The 27,978-nt window shown below is 40.0% G+C and overlaps 1 protein-coding gene across 2 annotated transcripts; it reads right to left on the reverse strand.

The window, feature by feature from the left end:
* Window positions 1-713: 713 nt before the first annotated feature.
* LOC131239567 (ubiquitin carboxyl-terminal hydrolase 2-like) lies at window positions 714-27,936 on the reverse strand. 2 transcript variants are annotated; one of them, XM_058237333.1, is made up of 4 exons: window positions 27,758-27,936; window positions 18,519-21,587; window positions 17,214-17,278; window positions 1,093-1,393 (listed from the first exon to the last, which is right to left on the reverse strand). In XM_058237333.1, the coding sequence occupies exons 2-4, from the start codon at window positions 21,569-21,571 to the stop codon at window positions 1,329-1,331; spliced, it is 3,183 nt and encodes a 1,060-aa protein (XP_058093316.1). In that variant the 5' UTR covers window positions 21,572-21,587; window positions 27,758-27,936; the 3' UTR covers window positions 1,093-1,328. The 2 variants fall into 2 exon arrangements, with proteins under 2 accessions (XP_058093315.1, XP_058093316.1); XM_058237332.1 differs by lacking the exon at window positions 17,214-17,278 and having other exon boundaries at window positions 714-1,393.
* Between the last annotated feature and the right edge of the window lie 42 nt (window positions 27,937-27,978).

The raw sequence follows: 27,978 nt of genomic DNA on the forward strand, positions 1-27,978 counted from the left end.
AAAATGCTGCATAGGCAAACTTGGCTCAAACTTGGCTTGAACTGGCCTGAGCTGCTGACCGAACTGAGCCGAGCTGGCCAGTCAGGCTCGAGGACCGAGCCGAGCCGGGTCAGCTAGTGGCCTCGACTCGATGTACACCCCTACCGGCAGGCTTGTTGTCCCTTCAGAAATAACTGATCCAAAATATTCATTTCATGGGCCCTACTTGATGGGCGATGCTGCACAAAAGTGCTTCATCTCAGCCATAGATCTAGATCAGACAGTTTACAGGCAATCATCCAAGCCATGGGAACTTCAAGGTGAAGGCAGCATTTCCTTCCCTCATAGTCTGAGGCATGTCGTTTCTCTCAGTCTAGATGTCAATCATAAAAATAAGATTTGACACATACCCATCCACAGTAGTACACACCAGATGAATGGCATAGATCATTAGAAGATAGATCCCACCAGCCCAAATGACAAGATTAATTCAGTCGACGATCTAATCTGCTATTCACCATCAGATTTTATAAATGGACCATAGCCCAAATCTCGCGATGATTTGGACATTTCCAACCACCTAAGAAAATGTCATACAAACACCACATTTATTTTGGTCCAGGAATATTGCACCTAATGAATGAGAAAGGAATATGAGGACCATCGACAATTCATCCTAAGACTCCATAAATCCATAAATGGACCACATGCTAAAAATATCTGGTCGAACTAAAAAAAATGGTGTGGTACAAAAACCATACACCATGGTTAGGATTGTCCGATCATTGTGATCTTTCTTCGTCCATGAAACCTCGCACCTAATGAATGAATGGTTTAGATCATAGGAGAAAAGGATGCTAATATGAAGGGCCACCCAATCTCATTGCCCATAAAACATGAAAAATGGACCGTCTTCGGAGCCCCATAATAAAATAAAATAAAATAAAAAACACACACACGCACAACGATTATTCTCCGCCTCTTTTCCATTTTCCTTTCCCCTAATAAAAATTCCAACACTGCTCATCTCTCTTTCGGGCACTCCCGTGCTGATAGATACAACCATGCTCTTTCCGAAAGAGACCCCGCTGATAGATTCATCCATCCTCTCTCTTTGAAACACAATAATACAAAGTAGTGGTCGTGGTTGTGAATTTCGATTCCCGTTTTCCTAAGACGCTACATTTTCTCATAAAATAAAATATAAGCCTCGGATTGAAGTACTTCTGTAAGTGAGACCTCACGCACATAGGCATCACTTGCATAAAACCACAGCGAAGTCCCGTCTTCTTTCTTGATTGTGTTCCCTCTGCTTTCGGCTTTGAAATATGCAACATAATGTCCACTTCTCATGGTCCCCGAATGCTCCACCACCCCCACGAGGCGGTACCTACACTTCTCTTTCTCTTCGCACCTGAAAAAAAAAAAAAAAAAGGGTCATCGACCAACCATGCTGTCGCTTCGTCGTGTTGGATAATGTGCAATGTATGTCTATCAGCGTGCATTAACAGCACATAACATGCATGTTGGTAAGCAAACAACAATGTTTCCACAGGAAATTTGTGTGGTTTGACAATGCAAAGGATTCTGTAGGTTCCATGATTATGTTATCTAGACAGGAAACAAAACCGGGGATGCTCCAAACATCAGTCAGTTCAGATGATCCTAACATTCCAATAGGTGGCCCAGAAATAGACAGTAAAGAAAAAATTGAGTGCAATAGTCTACATTCAATGGAAAGTAGACAGAGATCCGAGGGTTCGATCATCGATTTGAGAGACTTTCATGCATCCCTCATTGCTGGTGGCACCCATCCAATCAACAGTTTGAATGACTAAACCATGGGTCCTACTTACACGAAAAATGAGCTGAGGCAAAGTACATCATGATACTTTCTTCCTCATGTGAAATGCGGCTGGCAATTAATCTAACAGTCAGGTGCTTTGGGTGTATGGTTCCACAGAATCATGCAAACGTGATATTCGCTCGGTTGCCGAATGAAGCCACTGTAAGATATAGTTAGCAGCTACACAAGTAAAAGGAATTTTGTCCTCGTATAATCCATTGTTTTAAAAACTTGTTGACTTGAAACTCACATTAGATTTTAAGTAGACTCAGCAAGAATTTGTTTTTGCTGACTTTTTTCACGTCACGTCGAGTAAAAATTCCACTTAGTGAAGTGGAACTGAACAGATCGATCCGAGTTCCTTCTGGGTTTTCTATCAATTTCCATATTTTGGTAATATAAGCACTTTTTAAATAATTGTCAATTATCAAGTTTGAGATATGCCCCAGTTCTCTCAGAGCACTATAAGTTATAGAGCTTCTTATTGCATCAGTCCACTGGGACAGTCTAATCAATCAATCTGAACTGTATATTAAGTCCAGAACACATTTCACACTGATCAGATGATCTAATCCAAACATTTGGCATTATTTTCTATAACCATCCCTTTTCCAAGCCATGCATGGGATGGCTACGATGGGGTCTAACAAAAGTGATTTTATTTTATTTTTGTCATAAGCAATCCATGATAGACCCTAACGAATAGATTGATCAAATTGTTGATTGGACATAGTTGTGTAAACAATCTTGACTGTCCATATCAAAGGCCATTGGTCAATGGTTAATATTCGTTGGGTTTGTGTGATGTTTGAATTGTAGCCCATGAAATGTTCATTGGACCAGATTGAACAATCTGGATCAATGAATTGGACTGCCTAAGTGGGGACTGATGCAACTAGGAGCACCATAAGTTATAGCAGTCTGAAAGCACTGGAGCATTTCTCATGAAGTTTTAACTTAGCAAGTTTTTGGCTGGGTCTCCGAGTCGGCTCACAACCTGATGAACTATTGAGTTGAGTTTTTGGGTCTTTGAACTTTTACATGGGCTCCGTCCATTGAAGTGTGTGCCATTTTCGGCAAGTGCATTTCATTATACAGGATTCTAAAAGAATTCCAGTGTTGATATGGAAAGATACAAAACAGATCAGTCATGGGAATATGCACAAGCCAAAGTTATTGATATTAGCAGAAGTAACAAAAAATTTAGATTCATTTGTCAATGTCAAGAATACTTGGGTTGTGTTTGGATGTAGGAAACTAAAATGTGGATACATAAAAGGAATCCTTGAGAAATGAAAAACCATGGAATCCAATCTTCCTTCTGTTGTTTGTTTTGAATTCCAATTTTAAATGGATTCCACATGTGCTCACCATGTGTCTCTTCTGACTTGGAAATTGATTTAACCCCTTTTTAAGGGGAGGGGAGGGGAGGAAGGGGAATGGAAGTCCATAGTTTTTTAGCAAAATCTGGGAGATGGAAATTGATTTCCAAGGCTACTTCTTTTTCCCCCTCGTATGGAGGAAAGGTGGGTTTTCAGAAAACAATCTCATTTTTAGGGTTTTCCATCTTCCCAAACACCCCTTAAAACCCAAAGGGCATGATGCTTTCTCGACTCAAACTTCAAGTCACGGGCATTTCAAGTATGGTCTGAAGCACAGAGAATCATGGAAAAAAGAAGAAGAAGAAGAAGAAGAAGAAGAAGCTCAATCATTAGTTCTGCCACTACATCACCAAGACTCGCAATTTGGGTTACATCCAAATGCACCCTTAAAAAGCAATACCAAAACCAATCCATGAAAGTTGTATGCAAAAGATGAGATTCAGGCTATCGCCAATACTGGTAGAATAATCTGGGAGCATGGATAATGTTATAGGGAAGATTATAACTAGCAACAATTCATTTGATCATGGAATCACATATGAGAAATGAAATGACATAACTACCATCAATAAAGACATGATACACAGATATGCATATGCACAATGTATTGTGTCGAACATGACATGGTACGGATACTCGTAGCATACTCGTAGGAAAATGTTTTGACCAAATCCTATGTTTTCGCTTTTTTTGTTTTCTTTCTTTCTTTCTTTACTGTAATTTTTAAAGGGGGGCCACTCAAGTGGTACCAGTGCCACCTAAGCTTAGAGTGGTGCTGGGTAAAAGTGGGGCCCACATGATGTATAAAGGCCATCCAACCCATCCATCCATCAGATGCATCACTTCATAGTACCCACAGGCGTCAACCATCAGCCAATCCAATACTCAGGTAGGCCACAACACAGGAGAATGTGATAGGGGACGCCCACCCTTAATTTATGCAGGGGCCCACCCAAATAGAAAATCGGACTGATTTTTGGCCTACCCCTCCGAATGGACATGATTTCATACATACAACATGGTAAGCCCTCCACGCAAAGCAAGGGTGGATGTTCCCTCCTAATTACAAAAATGGGGTCTAGGTTAAAGCTATCAAAAGAATCAATACAAAAGGCCCAACCCATAACATCCACCTTGACCCTCCTAATCACCTCCACAACAATTACTGAAACATTTGTTGTTCCTTTCTCCCCAAATGGCCCTAAGGCCCGCCAATAAAGCGAGATCCCAAAGCACCTAGCCTTTCTGCCCACCTCCCCACCTTTCCACACCAGGAGGAACTCAACAATAGAGCCCACTGGGACCCACGAGACTCTAAAAATGTCGATGAAACAATCCCGCACCTGTGGCAAAGGGACACGAAATGAAAAGATGATCCACCGACTATGCATCCCTCATACACATCAAGCAAATATTTGTAACACACCGATCCATTGCTCAAGTGGTATACTAAGTGAAGATAACCTCATTTCAACACTGAGGTCTTGGTATCGATTCCCAAGTGGGGTATGGCTAACAGTGGAGTGTACTAACAAGCTAACAAATACAATAAAATAAGCAAATATTTGTAAGCGTCATGTTCCTCTTCTGAAGGCTATCGATGGTTAACACTTTCTTTTTCCCTACTAACCATGTGAACACTGCTACCATCCAAGTGGGGCGACCATACGACATAATCGGCCGACGAAGAAAAGCACCTTGCCACAGGGAATCTTATCTGTTCCCCCATCTCGCATGGAGAAAATAATTCCCTCCATAAAGGAAGATCCCAATTTTCCCACTGAAGAAAGCCTGCCTAGATTTGGGAAATCTTTTTTTAAGAGCTCTTTCTACAACCCAAACATCCTTCCAAAATTTTATCCGTTCCCCATCTCCCACAGGGAACACAATCCCCTACATAAAGGAAGATCTCAATTTTGCCATCGCCTTCCAAACAGCCAACGCCTTATTTATAAGGACTCTTTTGGCAACCCGACCCTAAAGCTCTCACTCATACTTCCTAGAAACCACACCACACCCATAGGCTCTTTCATACCAAACCGCCACCACCATTTACCAAGCAATGCAAAGTTCATGTTTTCCAATTTCCTTAAGGGCCTGTTTGATTTTCCACATTCAGTGTAAATGCACTGTAAATAACCAATTATTACAATTTCACATTTTGAAAATAGGTAGATATTTCTGCTTCGAAAAACGGTCCAAAAGGACTGGCTTAAATTTGTGGGCCCCGCCGTCATGTATATGACATATCAGCGTCGTCCATTTGTTTTACCAGAACATTTCGAGGCATAAGCCGAAAAATGAGGCAGATCCAACATTCAAGTGGCCCACAACAAAGTAAACAATGACCCCAAGAAGTTTTTAACAGTGGGTGTTCGATTTCCTTTTTACTGTGGTGTGGTCCACTTGAACTTTGAATCTGCCTCATTTTTTGGCTCATGCCCTAAATTCAGCTGGCATAATGGATGGACGGTGTGGATAATCCATATATTTGGCAACATCCTCGATTTTAGCGTTGAAAAAGTAGGAGTCAAATCAACCCTTGGGATCAATGTGGTAATTACCAAAGGAAATAATTATTACCCATTTGCAATGCATTTACATTTACTTTAGAAATGTGCCCTAATAGTCGCCCTTCCCTTCTTAGTCGGCCGACAAACCCCATCCCGACATGGTGGAATTTCTTCTAGACTCAACACCTTGCATAGGAAATCGCTTCTCACCTTCTCAAGCTTAACCAATACCGCTTTTGGACACCAGAATAGGCATGCAAAGTATAAGGGAAAGTTAGATATAGCAGCCATGGTTGAGTGTCAATCTGCTTCCCAAAGAGAGGTCTGCTTTTCCAACTTAAAAGTTTCCTTTCCATTTCCTCCATCACTCTGCCTCACAAGTGTATAGTCAACTTACCAACGCAAATGGAAAGCCCGAGTTAGGAGGACAGAAATGCTCCTACTTGACAACAAAACACCCAAGGGAGCCTAGCCACCTCTTCCTTGGAAGCACAAACCCTAAGGGACTTGCTCTTCAAGATGTTTACCTTGAGCCCCACGACCACCACGAAATACCTAACAATATTTTTGAGGTTGTCCACCCTCTTCGGCATCATAAAAGTGTTTTAAATTGCTTCACTAAGTAGCATGTAGCTTACACTAGGTAGCATAGCCTTAATGCCACATAGCTCATGAAAGTAGTGTAAGTCACGGGTGGCCTACACTGCATGTTAATTTTGCATACGCTACATGCTATATAGCCTATGGTACATGCTACATAGCTTACATTACAAATTATTTTTCCCTAAAACATTAAATCAATTAATGTTTTTAATGACTTGTTGCATTATCCATTTTTTAATAAAAATTGGTTAATCTCTTCAGTGATTTTAGTAAAATAATATAGGTAATAAAATCGGTTAGGTTGCACTTTTTTTTACCTTTGTACTTAAATCTTTGCATATTTTTTCTATTATTTTAGGTTGTGCTTGGTTGCATCAAATGTCATTAAATTTTATTATTAATTACACAAATTTGGTGCAAAATATTGTGAAATTTCATCGTGTTTGGTGGAAGCAAGCACAAACCTTAACTAAAAATCTCGAAGAGGCATGTAGCTGTTGCACGCTATGTAGCTTAAGCTTCATACTTCAAAGCAATGTTATCAAAATCCTACAATTTATGATATACGATTTTAGTTGAATCTTAAGAAAAATGATTTCAATCTCAACCTCGAATCCCTTTTTATATGAATCCTCCTCCTCCTCCTCCTCCTCCTCTTTTAACAAGAAACCACCCAATTACATTTAACTTTGCTCTTTTACATACATCCCCCTCCAATTCACTTGTGTCTTGAAAGGGTCGTGCATTCCTCTCCCTCTATATCACCGCCATCATCATTAGCTTTCGCCACTTAAACTCTTCATTACTTATGCTACCACTGGGCCATGCCAAAAGGAAGCTTGTGATCGAGCCTAGCATCACCCAAGGTGATCAGAAAAATGCAATAAATCTATCCCACAACTTCAACGCGAAGGAGCAATGGATGAATAAGTGATCTACCATTTCTACCTCTTTCATGCATAACTTACAACAATTTGGGATGATCATTGCCCTCTTCTAAACATTATCGATTGTTAGGATCTTATTTCTCGCCACCAACCATATAAATGCCGCCACTTTAGGAGGGCACTACAAGACCAAACAAATAATAGTGTCCTACTCTCCTTGCTCGGATTAGGCTTACCAAGAGAATCATAGAAGGATTGTACTGAAAAGTCTCCTGGTCTCTCTGACACCCAAAACATGGAGTCTTTCGGTCCCCGTTGCCATTTGAGATAATGAAGCCACTCTGATAGCCTTGAATGTTCTGCCTCTTCGTTTGACAATTTTTTACAATATGGCGGAGTCCTCGCAACGGAATCACCTGAAAAGGATATGAATCTGTCTATGGTCGCCTCTAGGTCCTTATCAACTCTGGCTATTAATGGAAATTCCATACTACATGGAACCTCCCCTATCCAAATACCCCTCCAGAATCGAATTCTTCTCCCATCTCACCATGTGAATCAGACAAAAAAGGAGTTTTTTTGTGACTTTTGGATAGCATAAAAAATACATTTCTAGAGAAGTCTGAATGGGTGAAGAGGGGAAGTTCAAAGATAGAATTTTCATTGACTATCGAAAGGGAGGAGGCTGGAGATAAAAGTCGGGCACTTTGGAAACAAATGCTCCCCCCTTCACCTGAATTTGTAGCTTCTTCACATCATGCTTCAAACAATTATAAGTAAATATAAAGATTTGTTGTAACTGAAGTGGCAGCTCTCAAGGAAAGATGTACAACTGATTTCTGAGTGATGGGTTGCTTGAAGGTCTCCCTTCCTCTTAAATATGAGGATTTTTTAAAGCTTTCTTCTCTTTTGCTTCTTTTTAGAAAACTTCGAAGCTTTCTAGTACTACGCTGTCGAACTCCTCTAATGTTAAAGAGGTCATGATGCTAACTTGTTTAAGTTTTGTGAAGAAAAAAAAAAAAAAAATCAGTTATTTTTATCAGCTAAAAATTGGTAAGATTTGCATTAGTAATATTGCTTTATTTGTGGTGGGGAATGGGTGTGTTTCCTAGATCGATACCCACTCTTTCCAAGCTTGGAATGGGGGTATGCAAGGAGCATGGGTGAGGGAGGGAGGGAGGGCGCTATGGCTTCTGTCTTTCTTGGTAGCGATTTGGTCAGTTTCGAAGGTGCGTAATGAGAGGGTCTTCAACTGGTCCAAGCAAAAGGAAGCGGTGTCCCATAGGGCTTTCCTACTTTTGAGGATTGTGATTTAGGTCTGATGGGTTCCTGGGCATTTGCTCCTGGTCAGCCAAGGGAGGGATGATCTTTCACCATCTTCTCCTTTTGCTCTTGTACACACACATACAAAAAAAAAAAAAAAAAAACAAACGAACAAACAAAAAACTCTTTCCCTTTTTCTTTTGTTCTTTTGTTTGGTCCTCAACATAACTTTTTGAGTTATCATTGAAAGAAGGTAAAAAGAAAATTAACCAGGAAACTAAACCAAATTTCAACGTTTTTTCATTGCAATTAAAGGGCCGTGTTCAAAATTACACATTACACTGTCCTCATCAGTCACACCAGGACATGAGCTTCCAACCATCCTTTCAAGAAGAGAACTTCTCAGCAGTGTTCGAAATATCGGTATCGCATTACATATTGCATCCTTGGGATACAGATACGTATCGGTTATCGCACAGGATATATCATTTGTATCGGGTAATTTACACTTTTTGGGAAATATGGGGAAACATTGGGAAAATGGTTGAATTTTTCAATGAAACTTCAAGAATTGTTAAAAAAGACCTTAATACACACTTTTAAATTGTAACATCTCAAAAAAGAAGTGCACCAATAGGTTTATTTTGTATAGGTTCTTAAGCTATGCACTGCTTGACTGAACTAATGCAATCACATCCAAATTGAATGCATAACATTTAGAGTATATGTGATAATCATTTCATCAAACATTACTAAATACTTCGAAATTAATCTCAATTGACAACTGGCTGAAGGGAAATTTTGAAAAAATATATATATTAATATTTTAATAAATTTTATTACTTTTTATTAATTTTTAATTAAAAAATGATTTTTATTTTCTGAAAATTGACAACGACATAACAAATCGGTAGATCAGCCCTCATACATACTTGATTTCATGTTTGGAGTGCAACATTGCAAGCAATTTGGGACAAATTAGGAAAATTTCGAAAATTTTCCAAATCGGACCACCTACACTCAAATTTCAAAATTAGAGTGTATGTGATGATCATTTCATCAAATACACCTAAATACTTTGAAATTAGTCTCAATTGACAGTTGGTAGAAGGAAATTTTTGAGAAAAAAACATAAAGAACATGAATAACCAATGGATATCAAAATCAAAGCTCCAACTCCATGATTTTTCATGCAAAACATGAAGAACCAATGGATAACCATTTGACACTTATTTAACATAATTTCAACAAAAAAGGATCGGAAATTAAAAATGCTCAACGGATCGAACATGTGGTATATATCGGCACTACCTATGCATTTCGTATCGCATGGGTGGGAACAAGATATATAGTGAGATGTATCGCCTGATATCGTCAATATTTAAAACATAGCTTCTCAGTGACATTACAGAGAGTTTCTAAGATGATTAGTAAAAATCTACCTTCTTTAAATAATATATATATATATATATATATTTACACACTCACGCCGTTGTGGGATTTCACCACCTATGGATGCTCAAAACCTTGACCGGGTGTTGAAACTCCTGAGAGTCTACCACCGGAGCAAGAGTAAGGATCCATTAAAAAATAATAATAATAATAATAATAATAAATAAAATAAAACAAAATAAAATCTACCTTCAACCTCTTTTCAAGAGGAGACATCTCACAGTCAGCAGCAATCATTGTAATTTAACTCCCCAATAGATCTTTGAAGATGCTCTATGAGCATTTGCATTTTTACATGGACATATGCCCACATCCCTCCTTGATATCTTGCAGTCATCTATCATCTTCAGATTGTTAAAGATTATCCCATCTTCCAAAAAGGTTGAACCCTTCTAGATGGACCTGCCTTGAAACCTTTGACTCAAAATTCTATGAAATGTTATCATACTCTACAAAAATATAGCATGCTTATCATCCCACTTCATCTTTGGATCCATTACTCGAGCATTTATCCAAGTTCAATCTAGCCTGATTGTACAACCGTACGGCCATACCAAGCCATACCCACATGTCAATACAACCGTACGAACAGACTTGTAGGGTTGTTCGTACAGCCAACCTCCCCATTCCTTTCATCATTTGCTTACTCCATTCAAACCCTAATCCCTAAAATCCCAAATCCCAAACCTAGTTTCCTAAAAATTCTAATTCCCTAAAACCTCAAACCCTAATTCTCAAATCCAAAATCCCCAAATCCCCAAACATTATATTCCCCAAATCTGAAAATCTAAACCTATTTTCCAATTCCTTAAAACATTTAAATCAGCCCTAGCCTATCAACCCTAACAAAGACAAGTACTTCCTTTGAATGACGATTAGTACCTATGCTAGATGGAAGTCCTACCTTCCATAGGTCCTATCTAATCATGTTCTATAAGATATAACTGACGGGTTGTGATTTAGTCTTGAATCTGAGCATAGTTAAATACTTGAATTCTTGTGATTGATTAGCATTATTTTGTGCTTTAAATTGTCTTAGTTAATCCGTCAATGATCTCATTGCATCATTCTAGGCTAGGCCATCCGTCCCGCATCACTTCATATACCCCATATAGTCGCCATCATCATTAGCTTCCGCCACTTGATATATTTTTTCTTATGCTACCACTAGGCCATGCCAAAAGGAACTCTGTGATGAAGGCCGACATCAGCCAAGGTGACCGGAAAAATGCAATATATCTATCTAACAACTTCAAGGCGAAGGAGCAACGGATGAATAAGCGATCTACCATCTCTGCCTCTTTAATGCATAACGCACAACAATTTGGGATGATCATTGCCCTCTTCTAAAGATTGTCGATTGTTAGGATCTTGCTTCTCGCCACCAACCATATAAGCGCTACCACTTTGGGATGGGCACCACTAGATCAAACAAATGATAGTCTCCCACTCTCTTCGCTCATATTAAGCTCACCAAACAAATTATAGAAGGAATGAATGAAAAAGTTTCCTGATCTCTCCAATGCAAGGTGTCCCAAAACGGTTACGTATCGTCCGTAACGGCCGATACGTAACGGTAACGGTAGTACCCATTACGCGTTTCGGGGTCGTATCGGCCGAGTCCATATTCTGTACACGTAACGGCCGTTACTGACCCGTAATGGCTATTACGGGCCTTTAAAATTTTTTTTTTAATCAAGAGGGACAAACACAAGTGTTGCATTTCTCTAAAAGTTTGTCTTCTTCTCTTCTTCGTTCTCTTCTACCTCTTCTTCATTCTCTCTTCTTCTTCTTCTTCTTCTTCTTCTTCTTCTTCTTCTTCTCTCTCTCTCTCTCTCTCTCTCTCTCTCTCTCTCTCTCTCCCTCTTTTTTCTTCTCTCTTCTTTCCCTCTTTTCTTTTCGGTTTCCCTCTCTCTGTTTTTTTTTTTTTAAGGCGTACTGCGCACCAGCCAGGGGTACGTGTCACGCTAAGACGAGCGCTGACACTCCTCGAGCTCCGAGTTGTACGAACGGTTCAAAGGAGATCAAAGTTATATGGACTCCACAGTGATGTATTTATTACATCTACACCGTTCATCTATTTTCAGAGATCATTTTAGAGCACTACCCAAAAAATGAATTATATCCAAAGATCATCTGGACCGCACCAAAAATAGCAACGGAGATAATATTTTCACCGTTAAACAATTCGTAGGGCCTACGATAACGTTTATTTTCCATCCAATCTGATTTGATCAAACCCGAGTGGGCCCCACCATGATATATATATTTTATCCATGTTGTCCATCCATTTTGCCACGTCATGTTACGTCAGGATCTAAAAAATTAATAATATCCAAATCTCATGTGGACCACACCATAGGAAACAATGGTTATAGAATGCTCACCATTAAAAATTTCTTAAGGTCCATTGTAATGTTTACTTTCAATCTAACCTATTAATTGGGTCACACTGACGTTGGATCAAGAGAAAACACATGTCAGCTTGATCTAAAACTTTTGTAGCCCCCAATAAATTTTTAATGGTGAACGTTTAATTAGTGTTGTTTCTTATGGTACAGTCCACCTGAACTTTGGATGTGCCTCATTTTTGGGCTCATGCCCTAAAATTATTTGGCAAAATGGATGGACGGTGTGGATATAACACATTCATCACAGGTAGGGCCCAAAAAACTTTGACAAGTGTGCTACACTTCACAATCCGAGTCCCGCCTAATTCGAGCCTTAAAAAATTGTACACGAGACATATATTAACTTAAAATTTAGCAATTAAATTATGAACTGCAATCGCTAACTCACAATGCCAAAATCAAATTGTTTGAATAGTTTTAATTGTTAATTTGTGGACTTTTATTTTTTAAAATAGGGTCTTTTGATTTTTTTTCATGATTCACTATCCAATAAATGTCCACCAATTCATAAGTGAGATAATGACAATAAATTGCATGAATTTGAGGCTGATTTGGTGCATAGATTGGTCCTCCAAGTCAGCCCCAAATTGGCAACGCCATCTACCTAAATTTAATTTCATTTTTTTAAAGAACTATTGGAAGAAATGATATCAAGTTGTTAAGTATATAAATTAGATATTTAGAAAATTAAATAAATAAATTTTGTAGTCAAATTCAGGTTATCTAGTTCATAAATTTATTAGACAGTCCGATACAACTTCTCACCAAAGAGTGGACCGTTACACCACCATAAACATGTTCCAATTTATAAATGAATGCATATTTGGAATGCTTAGAATATTCCGGATTTAATCCATATTTTTTCATTTTTTTTGGCAAAAAAAAAATTTTTGAGCCGTTACGGGCCGTTACACCCCCGTATCGCCATTACACCCCCGTATCCGTATCGGTTTCGGAGGGCACCGTTACGCCAACCGATACCGATTCGGGACACCTTGCTCCAATGCCCAAAACATTGAGTCTTTTGCTTCCAATTGCCATTTGAGACAATGAACCCACTCTAATAGCCTCAAATACTCTGTCTCTTCATCTGGCAAACTTCTGCGATACAGCGGAGTCCACACAACAGAATCTCCTAAAAAGGACATGCATGTCTATGGTCACCTCTAGGGCCTCATCAACTTTGGCTATTGGCAAAAATTCCATGCTAAGTGGAATCTCCCTTATCCAAATATTCCTCCAAAATTAAATTCTTCTCTCATCTCACCATATGAATCAGACAAAAAAGGAGTTTTTTGTGACTTTTGGATAGGAAAAAAAAAAAAGATACCCTTTCTAGAGAAGGTTGAACAGGTGAAAGATGGAATTTTCCTCAAACATCGAAAGGGAGGAGGCAATATGGAGATAGAAAGCTGGGCACCCTTTGAAACAGACGCTTCCCCACTCTTGCACCTGAATTTGTAACTGCTTCACTTCATGCTTCAACCAATTATAAGTAGATAGAAAAGTGTTATAACTGAAGTGGCAGCTCTCAAGGAAGATGTACAACTGATTTTCGAGGGATGGATTGCTCAAAGGTCTCTCTTCTCCTTAAATACCCCGGACTACCGCTTGGGGGGGGGGGGTGGGCGGCGGGGGGGGCGAGGCACAAAGCATTGTCTCCATCTTTTGGGATTCGATTATCAAAAGACTAGCAGGTGGAAGAAATCCAATTTATCATTAGGAGGTAGGAGTGCCCTCATCAAACCGGCTCTCGCTAATCACTTGTGTACTTCATGTCCCTCTTTAAGATGCCACCAAGCGATGCAAAGCACATAGAGATGTCATTTGGGATGGCAACGACAGTGGCATCAATTCCATCTAGTTAGGAGGGATATTCAAAAGCCTAAGAGGGAATGAGGTATCGGGTTATAAAAGTTAAGAGAAGAGTTTAGCTTTTCCTGGGAAGTGGTGGTGGAGTTATGAGGAAGAACCAGGGGCTTTGTGGAGAAATTTCACTCATTATAAATATGGGGAATGAGGGGGGTTAGTTCACTAGCGTCCCCCATAGAATATATGTTTAGGTTATTGAGAGAAAGACATTAGCTTGTTTGCCTGTGTTGAATGGCTGATAATCAGAATGTCACAGAAAAGGTGAGCATGGCTTTTAAGAAAAAGGTTCATTTCATCATTGGACGAGCTAATAGGGTGAGGTTCTGGGTGTGGGATGATGCATTGACCGACAATGTCTCTCTTGTGGAATATTTTCCTTCCTTGTATGCACTCTTGGTATGTAGAAAGGCTGTGAGGGATTGTTATGTTATTTAAGGAGGGGACATGGTTTGGAATGTGCTAACCAGGAGTCTTCGAGATCAAGAAATCAGCCTTTCGGTAGGCTTGCGGGGCAATTATATGGCATCAAAATGAATCTTGAAGTTGAAGATAAAATGGTGTGGTTGCAGTACAAAAATGGCATCCTCTCTTCGAAGCACTGTTACCTGGACCGTAGATTGCTCTGGTATGAGGTGTGGGAACAGGTACGCAATGCTACTTTGTCCAATGTCCTTTATGCTACGGTAAGAATCTGCGGGTTGCTCTATTCATACACTAGGTATGTACGGTATAGTTTTATATACAAATTGATATGGTAATTTATATATAAATTGATGAATATTATTTTCATAGGCCCCACATGCATAATATTATATATGTTGTTGCATAAATAAAAGTATAAAAACTCTATGCTCTAAACGTAGATTGACATTAAAGTTAACCTACGGCAGGACTACAGCATCATAATTTCAGATCTGCAAAAAAATTTAAAAAAATTAATAAAAATTAATAAAAAATAAAAAATAAAAAAAGAAGAAGAAGAAGAAAGGATCAAGATCACGAATGACCAATAATCCAGACAGTGGGATTCAAAATGGAAAATGTAGGGGTTGCGATCCATGTTAGAGAGAGGTGATCGTCCTTCCCTACCTGCTAAGGTGTGGAATGGTGTTTTAAATAGCGAATAGGGTGTCGCGTAGTAATTGCCCCTTTGAAGCGCGAGGCATAAGCTACACAACATATGGTGTAAGCTACATGCTACTTCTCATTTTTAATTAAATTAATAGGAAAGATTGAGCGAAGAGTAAATATAAAGATGAAATAGCAATGAACTGATTTAAAATTGTTGCTCATATTATTTCATTGAATTCATTGAAAGTATTAACTAATTTCTATGAAAATAGCAAAATGTGACAAATGATTGAAAGTATTAATTGATTTTACTGTTTTAGTGAAAAATAGAATGTAGATTAAGCTCCGTAGTGTTTAATGTAGGTTGCATAGCATGTAGCATAGCCAGTAGCATACACTACATGCAATTTGTGTTATTTTTATGCACTATGTGGTAGCAAGGCTATGCTAAGCTACATAGTGTACACCATTTAAAGCACCGGTGTGAAAGCCTTCCATCCCTCCAAGAGTTCAGGTGTTCATGTGTATAGTTGTGGTAAACAAGATCCCCGCGATCAATAACTGAAGAAGAGTGAACATGTGCTTCATGTTAGAAAGGAGGAAGAGTTTGTGAACACGTATTCATCCATTACAAGGCCTAAGAGCATTTGGAGATGACTTTACCCTCTTTGGGTGTCATGGGTTCTCAATTGTTCTATCCAAGGTATTTTGTATCGGTAACGGTGGTGGTAATGGTCACCACCATTAGTGATACAGGTATCGGGCAAAATGGCCGATATGGGGGTGTAACGACCGTTACAACCCCCACAACAGTTGATAAAAAAAAAAATTGCCCAAAAAATTCTGAAAAACATCTAGAAAATCCTAAATAATGTAAATATTCCAAATATGTATTCATTTTTTGTTTTGAATATGTTTATTGTAGCGTAATGGTCCACTCTTTGGTGAGAGGATTGTATTGGTGAATTTATGAACATGGTTAAATGACTCCAATGTTTACACATCTCAATCAAGTATTATAACTAGAAATCAGGAAAAAAGGGTTTCATTTATTTAAAAAAATGGCCGTTGGAGCTTCTATTCGCTCAAATCACTTCAATCTACGGTTTTAATCCTAAAAACTATAGTAAAAGTAGTCGAAATCTTCTGTAGAATGATCTAGGAGAGCTTTTGGAAAGAGAAATGTAGAAAAATGAGGAGAAAATAGATTTAAATTTATTATTTATTTATTTTTAAAGTATCGCTTTTTCGACTATTAAAGGGGTAACGGTCAAAAAAGTGATCGTAATAGTCGATACGGTCCCAAAATACCAACTACCCTAGTTCACCCCCGTATCACGTAACAGTCACGGCCGTTACCTATACATATCAACCTTTACGGCCGTATCATAATGGAAACAAAAAACCTTAATTCTATCCTAGCTCTTTTGGCGGGGTGGGATAAAGTCCCTTTTTTCCCTAAAGGGGTGACACTACGGGAGATTCTTCCTTTGCAGTCTTGTGGGGCATCTGGAAGGGGAAGAACCTCAAAAAAATTTAAGATAAAGAGAACCTGCCAATCCATTTAGAAAGTAAAATTCAGTACATGATTTCAGAGTGGACCTAGATCAATCTACCCTTTAGGAAGGGATGATTTGCTCAGCGTGTAATCCTGGCTATCCTTTATTTTTGGGGGAAGCTTTGCTTTTTTGGGTATTTTAGTTGCTTTGGGGTGTGGGCTTCTTCTGTCTCTTGAAATGATAACTCATAATCTCTTTTACTTCCGCTTGTTTTCTTGTTTTTCTTTCTTTTCTTTTTTTCTTTTTTTTATTCTTCTTTTTTCTTCAGTAAATTAGAGTTATCAGTTTTATATAATAAAAAAAAAAGTAGCCCCAGGTTTTCAATTCTAACAAGTGGGAGCCATACTTCGGTAATCTGTAATCCAAACCACCAACCTATTGTGTCCAGCTGTGGATGGAAGATGCCCAAATAGGACAATATTGACCTTTTGACTCGCAACCTACAAATAAATTATTAGAAAGCGAGTAAAAACAGAAAGTCGAAGCTTTTGTCAGCCAAAAGAGAGGTTGAAGACGAGAAATACAGAAAATGGTCCACACCCAACTGAAAAATGTCCATTGGTGGATAGGATTTTCCAATCTGGGAGATGTTTGGGGCGCAATCCATCCACAATGGGATGCAAAAGAACAATTGTCTGGATTACTGACACATGGGCACCACTTTTTAGAATTCAAATCAGTATATATTATAGAAAGCCTCTTCAATATAACACGTTCGTATACATATTTTCCAAAGCATAGCATATTTTTTACTTGTATATGTTGCCATTCAACATATAATTCAGGGAAAGTAACTACTCAAAATAAAGCCAAAAAACGCACAAATGAAGACAAAACCCGCATCCTCATCATCATCTAAGCCTTATCCCAACTTGGAGTCAGTAAAAAACTGAGAACTATACATCCATGGAATCAAACCACATTCAGTATCGTGGGTGGGAAAATACAGAACATGCAAATCAAGAATTTCGAAGCCCCTTGTTGGACACCGAACCAGATATCTATCCCTGCACCTTCTAACATACATGTGATTCCAAAGAAGAAGATTGCATAGTTAGTAACTTTCTCAACTTTCCCATCACACCCAAGTTTCAAAACATAGGAGTTGCCAACTCCTTGAAATTGGGTGATGAATTACGATCAGGTCATTGCGTAAACAAGATAACCCTCTTTTCTTCATATATCTTCAGAGGATTTGCCATTATAAGCAACACATCAAACATTGCCAAAAAGAAACTGATATTTTATGATGTAACATAATCAGCAGTTAGATAGCACAGAACCAAGGCCAGATTCACAACAACAGAACTTAGATTTAAAAACACAACACTTAGCTATGTGCCATCCCCATCATTTCAAAAACAATGGTGACTCATCTACCATAAACATGGCATCCATGCAAGTCAATCCAGGCTGGCAAAATTGTGAGCATATACCAAAAATCACACTGATGAGACTATCAACAATGTGAAAACGCCCATGGAATTTGTATCAATGACCACTTCCATTTTAACTTCCCATATACATGTGTATGGTTGACTGACCACCACCACGTAATAAATCATGGAGACAGTAAATAGCAATCCAACCCAAAAGGAAAAGATCAGATAGGAATACCACAATGCAAGATAATAATAGCAGACAACCGACATGAAGGATGAAGAGAGTTTGTGGCAGTACCCGGGGTCCATATAAGGCCAAAGATCAAGCGTATCTCTGAAGCTCACATGTCCGCTTAATTTACTCAATCGACCACGAGCATCTTGGCTGAATCTCTTTAAATGAATTGTTAGAATAGGTGGGGCCTTACTAATAAGATATCTTTTAGTTGCATCTCTCTTGACCTTCCCACTTCCACTGTTGATTTCCTCAACCTCACTGTCGTCCGTCTCATGTCCTCCATGTGACGAATGGGACTCTTTTTGTCGCACTTGATCAACCTCACAAAAGCTGTCCTTGTCTCTAGAACTAAGCTGGATCGTTTTGCTACCATCCGATTGGAAGCTAGCTTGATCGTTAAGCGAAGTGTGTGGTAGGTCTTGAGGAGCGTGGTTCCGTGCACCAAGATCATCATCCCTCCAAGAAATTTCAGCATGATCAGCGACACCATTGGACAAAAGCTCTTCGCCCATGTCATTTCCCGACCGTCTGAGTTCATGTGTAGTGTAAGTTGATTCTTCACCAGTAGGACCGAGCAGTTTCTGAGCAGCACTTGCATCAGAGACATCCAGTCTTACGAGATGTGGATGTGCTGTTTGGACAGTAGTTGCAGAAGTTGAACTGCTTGCCGGCTTTTCATCGTCTAAGGTTTTGAATGTAGCAGAACTCAGACGGCCTTCATCTAACCCAGTTGGAGAATTTTTACTTTTCGATCCGCCTCTATTGGTCCGAGACTTTAATGTTTTTGACTGCTTATCCCTACTAACAACTTGCTTTTCGCCATTTCTAGCTTCCATCCTTTGGCATCGCACGTTCTTAGAACAGCTCTCACAATGCCATGCATGCTCATTAGAAAGAAGCTCAGGTTTTGTGAAATAAGCCAAGCAACTATCGATAGATACTTGAGCATTTGTGTTATCTACCTCATCTTGATTAGATTCACTGCTATTTCCGGCTAATAAAGCCGTTTCCATCTCGTCATTTGCTTGAAAGCTCAGGTCACCTAAACTAGATTCCATCTTGGGATCAGAAACCGTCTCCGGCTCATGAAATAAGTCACCAAAGCCATCAAAGTCTTGTTCAGCTTCACCCCAGCCATTAATAGATGAGGCTGCTTCAATGAGATCCTTACTTGGAGCATCTTCGGATGCCACAATTGTGGGATTTTGACAGTCAGGCGTCATTCCCTCTCTCTCTCCCATAGCCGAAACCTCATCTTTATAAGGAAGCAACAAAACTTCGGAATCTTGAACATGTAAAGGGAGTTCATCAATGCAACGATTCTCCACAGATTCTATTCCTGCTTTTGGCTCCATATCCAACGTACAAACATCACTTGGCAATTCAATACTATATTGTGTAGTATCCTCATTTTGAAAGACTTGCTTGCATTCGGAATCTTGAACAGCCGAAATATCATAACTCTGAGAAACTGAACTTGCATCGTCAAATGCTGTATCCTGTCCAATATAATCCAACCATGATAAACCATCAGCTGCTGCCAAAGAAGCTGTTTCTCCCTTAGGTGTATCCTGTCCAATGTAATCCAACCACAATGAATCATCAGCTGCTGCCAAAGCAACTGTTTGTTCTGTAGGTGTATCCTGTCCAATGAAATCCAACCACGGTAAGTTATCATCCGTGACCAAAGCAGCGGCTTGCTCCTTAGCAGGCGCAATAGAAGTAAGAGCACCAGAAGGAAGAGTGCTAGAAGATTCGCGGCATTCTAATGGCAAACTAACACCTCTTGTTGCACATTGAGCTGATAATGGAGCAGTATCGGCATTCTTACTTTCTCGATTTTTTCCACCTTTATTCCGTTGTTCCTTCAAAGGCTGCTTTTTTTTCTTGGGTTGAGAAATGACAGCTTTTCTGGGTGGAGGTTTCTTCGTTGGGACTGGCAGTGATAGATCCAAAAACGGCTCGTAGACTATTGATGAGTGCCCACATTCTGTACAACAAACTGTGCTAGAGAGTTGGCCCCCAAAAATAACATCCACAAAAGTGGGACCCATATTCGAAGCGACACCATCTTCACTAGAGGAAGTGAATGATTTTCTGGCACTCAACTCCTCAGTATGCAACCCGTCAAGTAAATATCGGAGCAATTCGTGGCTGTCCTGTTGCTGATATCCCCTAAACTGGGGAGCCTTGGAACATATGCACCCAAAAAGGGATTTGGGATTTGTGCCGTTTCTGAAATCCACTTCAATATTCGTTTCTGTGAAGAGCTTCCTCAAAGCCATCGTCAGAGGTCCAACGGACCGGTCCAAGTCCATGAAATATACCCGCAAAAGATCTATCGCAAGAAGATTCTGCATGACTGAGTTAAAGAAGCAAGTATTTCCAAGGTTAGGCAGACCTCTTACCTTATAACCTCTTGTATTTGAAATTGAAGATTCACCGATTTCTGTCGTTGTTCTTTCTTCAACATTTCCACCACCAAACCACACATCCTCGACATCCACAACAGCCCCTTTCATTGACCACCCCTTAATCAATTCATGTGCTTGGAATAAGATGTTGTTCCTTCCACCATTCTCCTCCGGTTTTTCAACTGGAATCAATGAATTGCATGAAAAGCACCAGCAGAGAAGCGGGTCTTCAAGTTGAACGGCACTAGGATGACGGGTTTGTTTAGCATGCCGGAGAGCATGGCTTAGGGGTGTTGAATCCCCGACAGCCCCTCCACACGCAACATGTCCACAAGACAAACAGACCCATAGACATTTCAGTTCTGATTTCGTGTCTGCAGATCCCGTTCCTTTCTTCCTAGCCTGTTTGCCCTTTCCTTTACCTGCTCTCCTATCAACACCGTGGCCATCCCTGCAATCTTTACACTTAAGGTTGTCCGAAGAACTGATGTTCCATGAAATCTTATCCAAATCCACACTGTTATCAATGTGATTACATGCAATGTGATTGCATGCTTTTCTCTCCTTTCCTGCCGAAACTCCCTCGTTCATAATCTCAACTGTCGGATTTGAATGCTCTGAAATGCTAAGTAGAGAATTGGAGGAAACTCGCTTATCCTTATATGCGCTTCGTGTCTTCCTTTTCATCTTTTTCCCCATTGATTCCTAAATGAATCTGTCAACAATCACAAACACCAAAAAATTTTGGGCCCCAAAAGTAAATCATCATAAAAATTCTCAACAAACACCACTTAAAAATCATCCAAACAATCAAACAAAACATAAAAAGGAGGAAATCTGCTTTGTTGATTGTAATGCATGGAATTACATTAAGTGCTATAAGGACATTCCCATTATAACTCTCTCTTTTTTTAATGATCCTCATGCACAGTCCACACTGTACATGTGCACATTTGCATGGACTGGAGACTACAACCTTTGATTTGGTTGGCCATGATGTTGTGGGCCGTAGCAAAAAATACAAGGGTGATCAGACCATGGCATCTATCCAATTAGTTTCCTGCGATTGCATAATCAGTACAAATTTAGGAAAAAATGAGCAATGATTCACATTTAGACAGCAAGAACCATGATAATTGGACATGCAATCGTCCAATCCAATCACCACAATTTTGGTTCTCTGTTCCATCCATGTCTCTGTTGGACACGCTGCTAACAGTGCTAAGTGGAACATCCATGAAATGCACATCACAATAGCATTTCTCAACAAAAATACAAAAGAAACTTTTTTCTTTTTCCATCTTCTTCTTTCTTTTTTCTTTCTTTACTGAAAAATGAGGAGACACAAAACATGGAAAAACATGCCATGTTTTAGAACCCTTTTTTTTTTTTTGGCAGAAAAAACACAAATAAACCATCAAAATGCTAGAAAATACTCCCTAAAAGTCATCCATATAACTGCAGAAATAGGTGTGCAGGGATTTGATAATGAAATACCCATCAACAAATACATGTTAGATTTTGGCAACCATAGAATCACATGCACGCACGTGTGCGCGTTCACCTATGATTCCTCACTATGTTGTGCGTACCATGATTCCCCACTATGTTGTGTGTACCATCCAACCTACTCAATAAGTGAGTCCCACCATGATGATGGGATGCTGCAAAAATCAGGCCTATCCTATCATTACATGGGCCAAACAATAGGAAACAATTGACAACCACCCAAAACCTCCAAATTCACGTGGATACCCACATGATGATTATATCGGAGTAATTTCTAGGCCATTGAACTTTCACGGTGGAGTGACCCTTCTGGACATCCACATAGAAAAAGTAACAATCCCCAGAGACTGCAAAAGTCACACGTAAGTTTTTGCATGGAAAGTGCTCCCGAAGAAGGTTTGCCTCCGTACATTGACTTTAGCCTTTGAATCCAGGTCATCTTCCAATGATCCAAATGGTTTACATGATGGGTCTTTATATGGTGGAAAGACTATAAGTAAAAGCTCTTAATTGGATTGTTTCAACCCTTTGATAATTTGGCTCCTTTTTTTTAACATGAACAGTCACCATGACCTTTGCATAATAAATGGGTTAAAATATTCAGTTTGAAAGTTTTTTGGGGCATCCCCCATCCAAGGAGATGCTTATCGAATACATGGCAGTTTGTGGTATTGAAAAAGGCCCAGAGTCCGACATATCTTATTGTAATGCATTAGGATGTAGTCAAGCAAACCTCTCTAAAGAACTGCAGTAGCTCTCTGAAAGAACCATACTACCTTTGCTGCACAGTACACAATCAGATGGGGCATGCCTACAACTAACAGAGCAGCTCGTGGAGAGAATGTGCATGAGATCAAGGCCGTCTATCAGGTGCACTGCCTCATGTTCACCTTTGGAACCAAAAATTGGGGCAAAATAAAACTCGGATAAGGAAGTGTTAGGACGAGACACCCACTGTTAGTTGTGTATGGGGCAACTGTGGTTAAATATGCCATCCAACCATCCACTCAACTCTTCTTGCCAAGACAAAGGTACTCTCCAAAAACCACATTATTCTAGAACTCAAGTGGATCACACCACATGAATTTAGACAGATTTCACATTGTTTCCTATGGTGAACCCACCTGAGTTTGGATCTGTGTGATCTTTGCGATCAAGGCCTATGTGCACTTGATGGACGGCATGGATCTCATCCAGAAGAAGTGATATGTCCACGCCGGTGAATGGTCATGCCCCTATATGACTATGCATGGTCACAATGCATGCAAGCATCTTAGTGTGCAATTTTATTGGAAATGATATTTAGGTCTTTGAAATGCATTCAGTTTGGCCAAGTGTACAGAAGAAAGTCTTATAAAAAAATTATGGTATAGTTGTAATTAGAGGAATAATAGTGGGCTAACTGTATTTATACAATTATTACAAGTGTTTGAATGTAATTTTTGACAAAAAGTACGCTCAACATAGCATGCCATGCATATACATGCTTGCATCCACTATACAATGGCACTTACTTTCATCCACCCAAACCGTCTAAATCATCGGAGCTGCCTATAGCTGCACAAAGCATAAAGCAAAGTGGCAACAAATTCGGTTGAAGGAGTTAGGAAGTGTCTCCTTCAACCTGTAAACAAGAATGAAATTGGTAGGAAGCTAGAGAGAGTAAGAATCCAAAGAATCCAAAGTTAGAGCAGCACCTAGTTAGAAGGATCCTGCAACTAAGCCCCTGCCTCTAAGGAGCCCTGTAGGCAAGAGCTTTGCAGAAATCACTTCTTTTATGGTACATGGGGCATATTTGTGGGATCAAGTTGAAACGTTGATATGTTCTTAGGAGTTAGGACCGAAGTTTTGGATCACACTGATATTTGTGTTATTGGTCCCTCTTAGTGTGAATAACCTTATGAGTGGTTGGATGGAAAATAAACATCACAGTGGGCCCCAAGATGGTTTCAACAGTGGGCGGTCTAATACAGGGGCATTTTCACAGCGGGCTCGAGTGGGGTCGCCTATGGGATGCAAGGGCACACTCGGGGTAGGCGGGGCCCACGGGGGAGGTCTCGTGTTCGAGACTCCTCACCGGAGGTGATTAATGCGCATTTCATACCGGGCTCGAGTGGGGTAGCCTGTGGGATGCGGGGGCACACTCGAGGTGGGCGGCCCATGTCTGGCGGTACCCATGTGATTTGGGGCCCACGAGGGGGGTTCGGCCGATGTCCTAACCCATGAGATGTGGGGCCTGGACTATGAGATAAAGAGATTAATTCGTCATGCTTTAACAGTTCGAGCTTTTAAAGCAAGTGGTTAATTGTCCTGCATCAAATTAGTATCAAAACGGAAGGTCTCGTGTTCGAGACTCCTCACCGAGGATGATTAATGCAGGGACATTTTCACACCGGGTTTGAGTGGATTTGCCTATGGGATGCAGGGGCACACTCGGGGAGAGCGGGGCCCACGGGGGAGGTCACGGTGATTAATAAGCATTTCACACCGGGCTCGAGTGGGGTAGCCTATGGGATGCAGGGACACACTCGGGGTGGGCAGCCCGTGTGAGGCAGTACCCATGTGATTTGGGGCCCACGATGGGGGTTCGGTCGAGGTCCTAACCCATGAGATGTGGGGCCTGGGCTATGAGATAAAGGGATTAATTCGTCATGCTCTAACAGTTTGAGCTTTTAGAGCAAGTGGTTAATTGTCCTACATCATGGTCCCATCCCCACTGTTTGCTATAGTGTGGCCCACTTGAGCTTTGGATCAACCTCATTTTTTAGCTCATGTCCTAACTTGAGCCGGTGAAATTGATGGAAAGAGTAAATGTGACAAGGGCATCGTGGTGGGCCCCATAAAGCTTCTAACTACATGGACTCTCTATAGGAAAGGGTTACAGGGGAGTTGCACCGTCTACTGATAACCAACTGCCATGTGGATATAACTTTCATGAGATCCACCCGTCCATAAGGTACACCACCTAGTGTTTGCCCTTGGTCTCCAAAAGCAAAGCTGATTTAACACTCAAGTGGAACACCCCAATTGGAACAATATAAAATTATACCTAAACTCCCCAGATTCATTCAGGTGGGCCACCTACATGAGATACACTAGTGCAAGGGAAATGATATGCAACGGTACAGATCTCTCTACAATATACGTTGAAGAGTGATGTGCAAATCAGGTCCGCACATATGGAAGGTCCTGGCATGGATGTCCGCTTATATGCAAAGCCTTGGCACAAATGTTTTGTGTCTCAACAATCATGACTGTTTGACAATCCTATCGATCTGATCTATGGCCACTAAAGGGACAGTGAAAAATGAAAACTGTCAAAAAAGATAGCATTGTTTGACGGGTTGAGAAATGTCTCATGGGTTGATGGGCACATGAAGTGCATTTTTTATCTGGAGCTTGATGGTGGGATTATAGAATTAGCATGGAACTTTGTTTCCATGGAATTAAACTTCTTGGATGGAGCATCCATGGATGTGCAATCTTGTGTGCAGATTGCCAGAGTCTGCAGACGATATCCAGCCCACCTTTAGAGACATGACAACTTGGCACATGTGTTTACATCTGAGTCATCCACAAGATGAGCCTCTTGACTTTGATTTGTTGGGGAAAAAATCAGTCCATCCATTAATAAAGTATGCCATGTGTAAATTGAATGTGAACCATTGGCAAGCTTTGCCAAATGGTCAGTTGTTTTGGTACAGAGAAATCTTCTAATGAGTGGACTACCTTGACGTTTAAACTAGATATTAAATTTGGTTGGGCCCACATATTGCACAGTTCAAATTTCTCATAAACTTGCCAGCCCTGTGGAGTGTAAAGATGCATGTAGTGATACAAAACCGCACCATGCACCCAACCTATGATACAACAGTGAATGACCAGGTTATGCACTTTCTACTCATCAGGTGAGGCACATTTAAAATTGAAGCGCCCCTCCCACGTGCGGTGCAAGTGCTTTTTTACTATTGCATATACATACATAAAAATACACATGCTCACACGCATACCCAGCATACATGCATACAGACAAATAGTATCAAAATTGTAAGGTAGACAGTCAAAATGGTGAAAAATCCTCCCCAACACCCATACTAGCAATCACAGACCATAGAAGTATGCGTATATAGGAAATGATATCTACACCCACCCTGAATCACTGATTGATCTTTTCCACCAATTCTCAATTTTAAGAATTAAACTAGTATGCTTTTGTACTACAATTCCCAAAACGGAAACGCGCATGTGTAAATAAAACAGGGTATTGCATATAGTAGCTCCTCATGCATGCATGCATCCTTACATATATAAGCTGAGTTATCTATTAGTATAGAATAGGGAACCTGCCTATTCCTACATGAAGAGCTCATGTTCTGGTGATCCAGGCCATTCATCTGACAGACCAACTGCAGATGACCCATGCCACAAAAATCTCATAGATTGGAATATCATAGACATATAAACTGACCTTTCCCCTACTGAATGTGGATCGTTCAAGCATTCTTTTCTTAACCATTTATGACCGAGACCAACAATCTAAATTGATTGGGATTGTCCCTTCGAGGAGATTTTGGGAGCATGGTCCATCCATAATGGGGCCCATTAGATCCATTGTCGAGATGACTAAACCATTGGCCTAATTACAAAATCTGTGTGAAATAGGAAAGTTTTCGAATGCCCACATGGTTTGGTTAACCTTCACCACATTGGTTTACTGTGTTAAACTTCACTGGCACTCATCAGCCCAATGTGCTAATTGATCCGGACCATCGATTAGAATGGCTACCTCTTGATAGGCATTACCAAAACATAATGATTGGAAGGCCTACAACATTCATCGATCAGACGATCAAAACAATTCCAGCCTAAAATTTCACAGATTGTCCTGTCGACCAACATTGTAAACTACCAAGAGTCAGTCGTTCTATTGGACGGGTCAGATGGAGTGCATTTGCAATAAAGGCCCGAGAAGGCTAATGAAACCCATATATGCATACATAAAAACATAATGCTGAAACGTGCAGAGATTAAAAACCTGATCGTCGAATTCACAATCCGAGAATAACCCAGATCGTATTTTGTAGTGAGAAAGCAAACCAGGGCATCAAGCAGTTCAAAAATCCTCACCAAAATCATCCAGAAAATCATATAAACAGCACATAACGGATTTTTTCTCTAGAAATATTCACAGATATCGAAAACCCACCAACAAATCGATGTTTCGAGAAGAACCCAGATCATAGTTTTCACAGAAAATCACAAAATATATGAGAAGCAATCGAGCAGATGAGAAAACGATATACCAAACGACAGAAGAAAAAGGGAGGAGGAAACAAAAATAAAAATAAAAAATTTGGAAAGAAGAAGATTTCTTACCTGAAAATCGATATTGGAGATGGAAGTAGGATTGATTATATACTCTTTAAAAAATCGGATTGCATTGTAATCCTTCTCCTTAGAGGATTCAAAATCAGGGAGTAGAAGAAGATGGGAAGAAAGGGGTGCGCATCTTCACGGCGTGCGCACCGGCCCCTACTCTGAGAGGTGTAGAGTAGTAGTAGTTTACAGGGTTTATCTTTCCTACTAAACAGTGCTAC

The sequence above is a fragment of the Magnolia sinica genome, chromosome 3 (assembly GCF_029962835.1).
Source record: "Magnolia sinica isolate HGM2019 chromosome 3, MsV1, whole genome shotgun sequence".
Taxonomy (NCBI): Eukaryota; Viridiplantae; Streptophyta; class Magnoliopsida; order Magnoliales; family Magnoliaceae; genus Magnolia; species Magnolia sinica.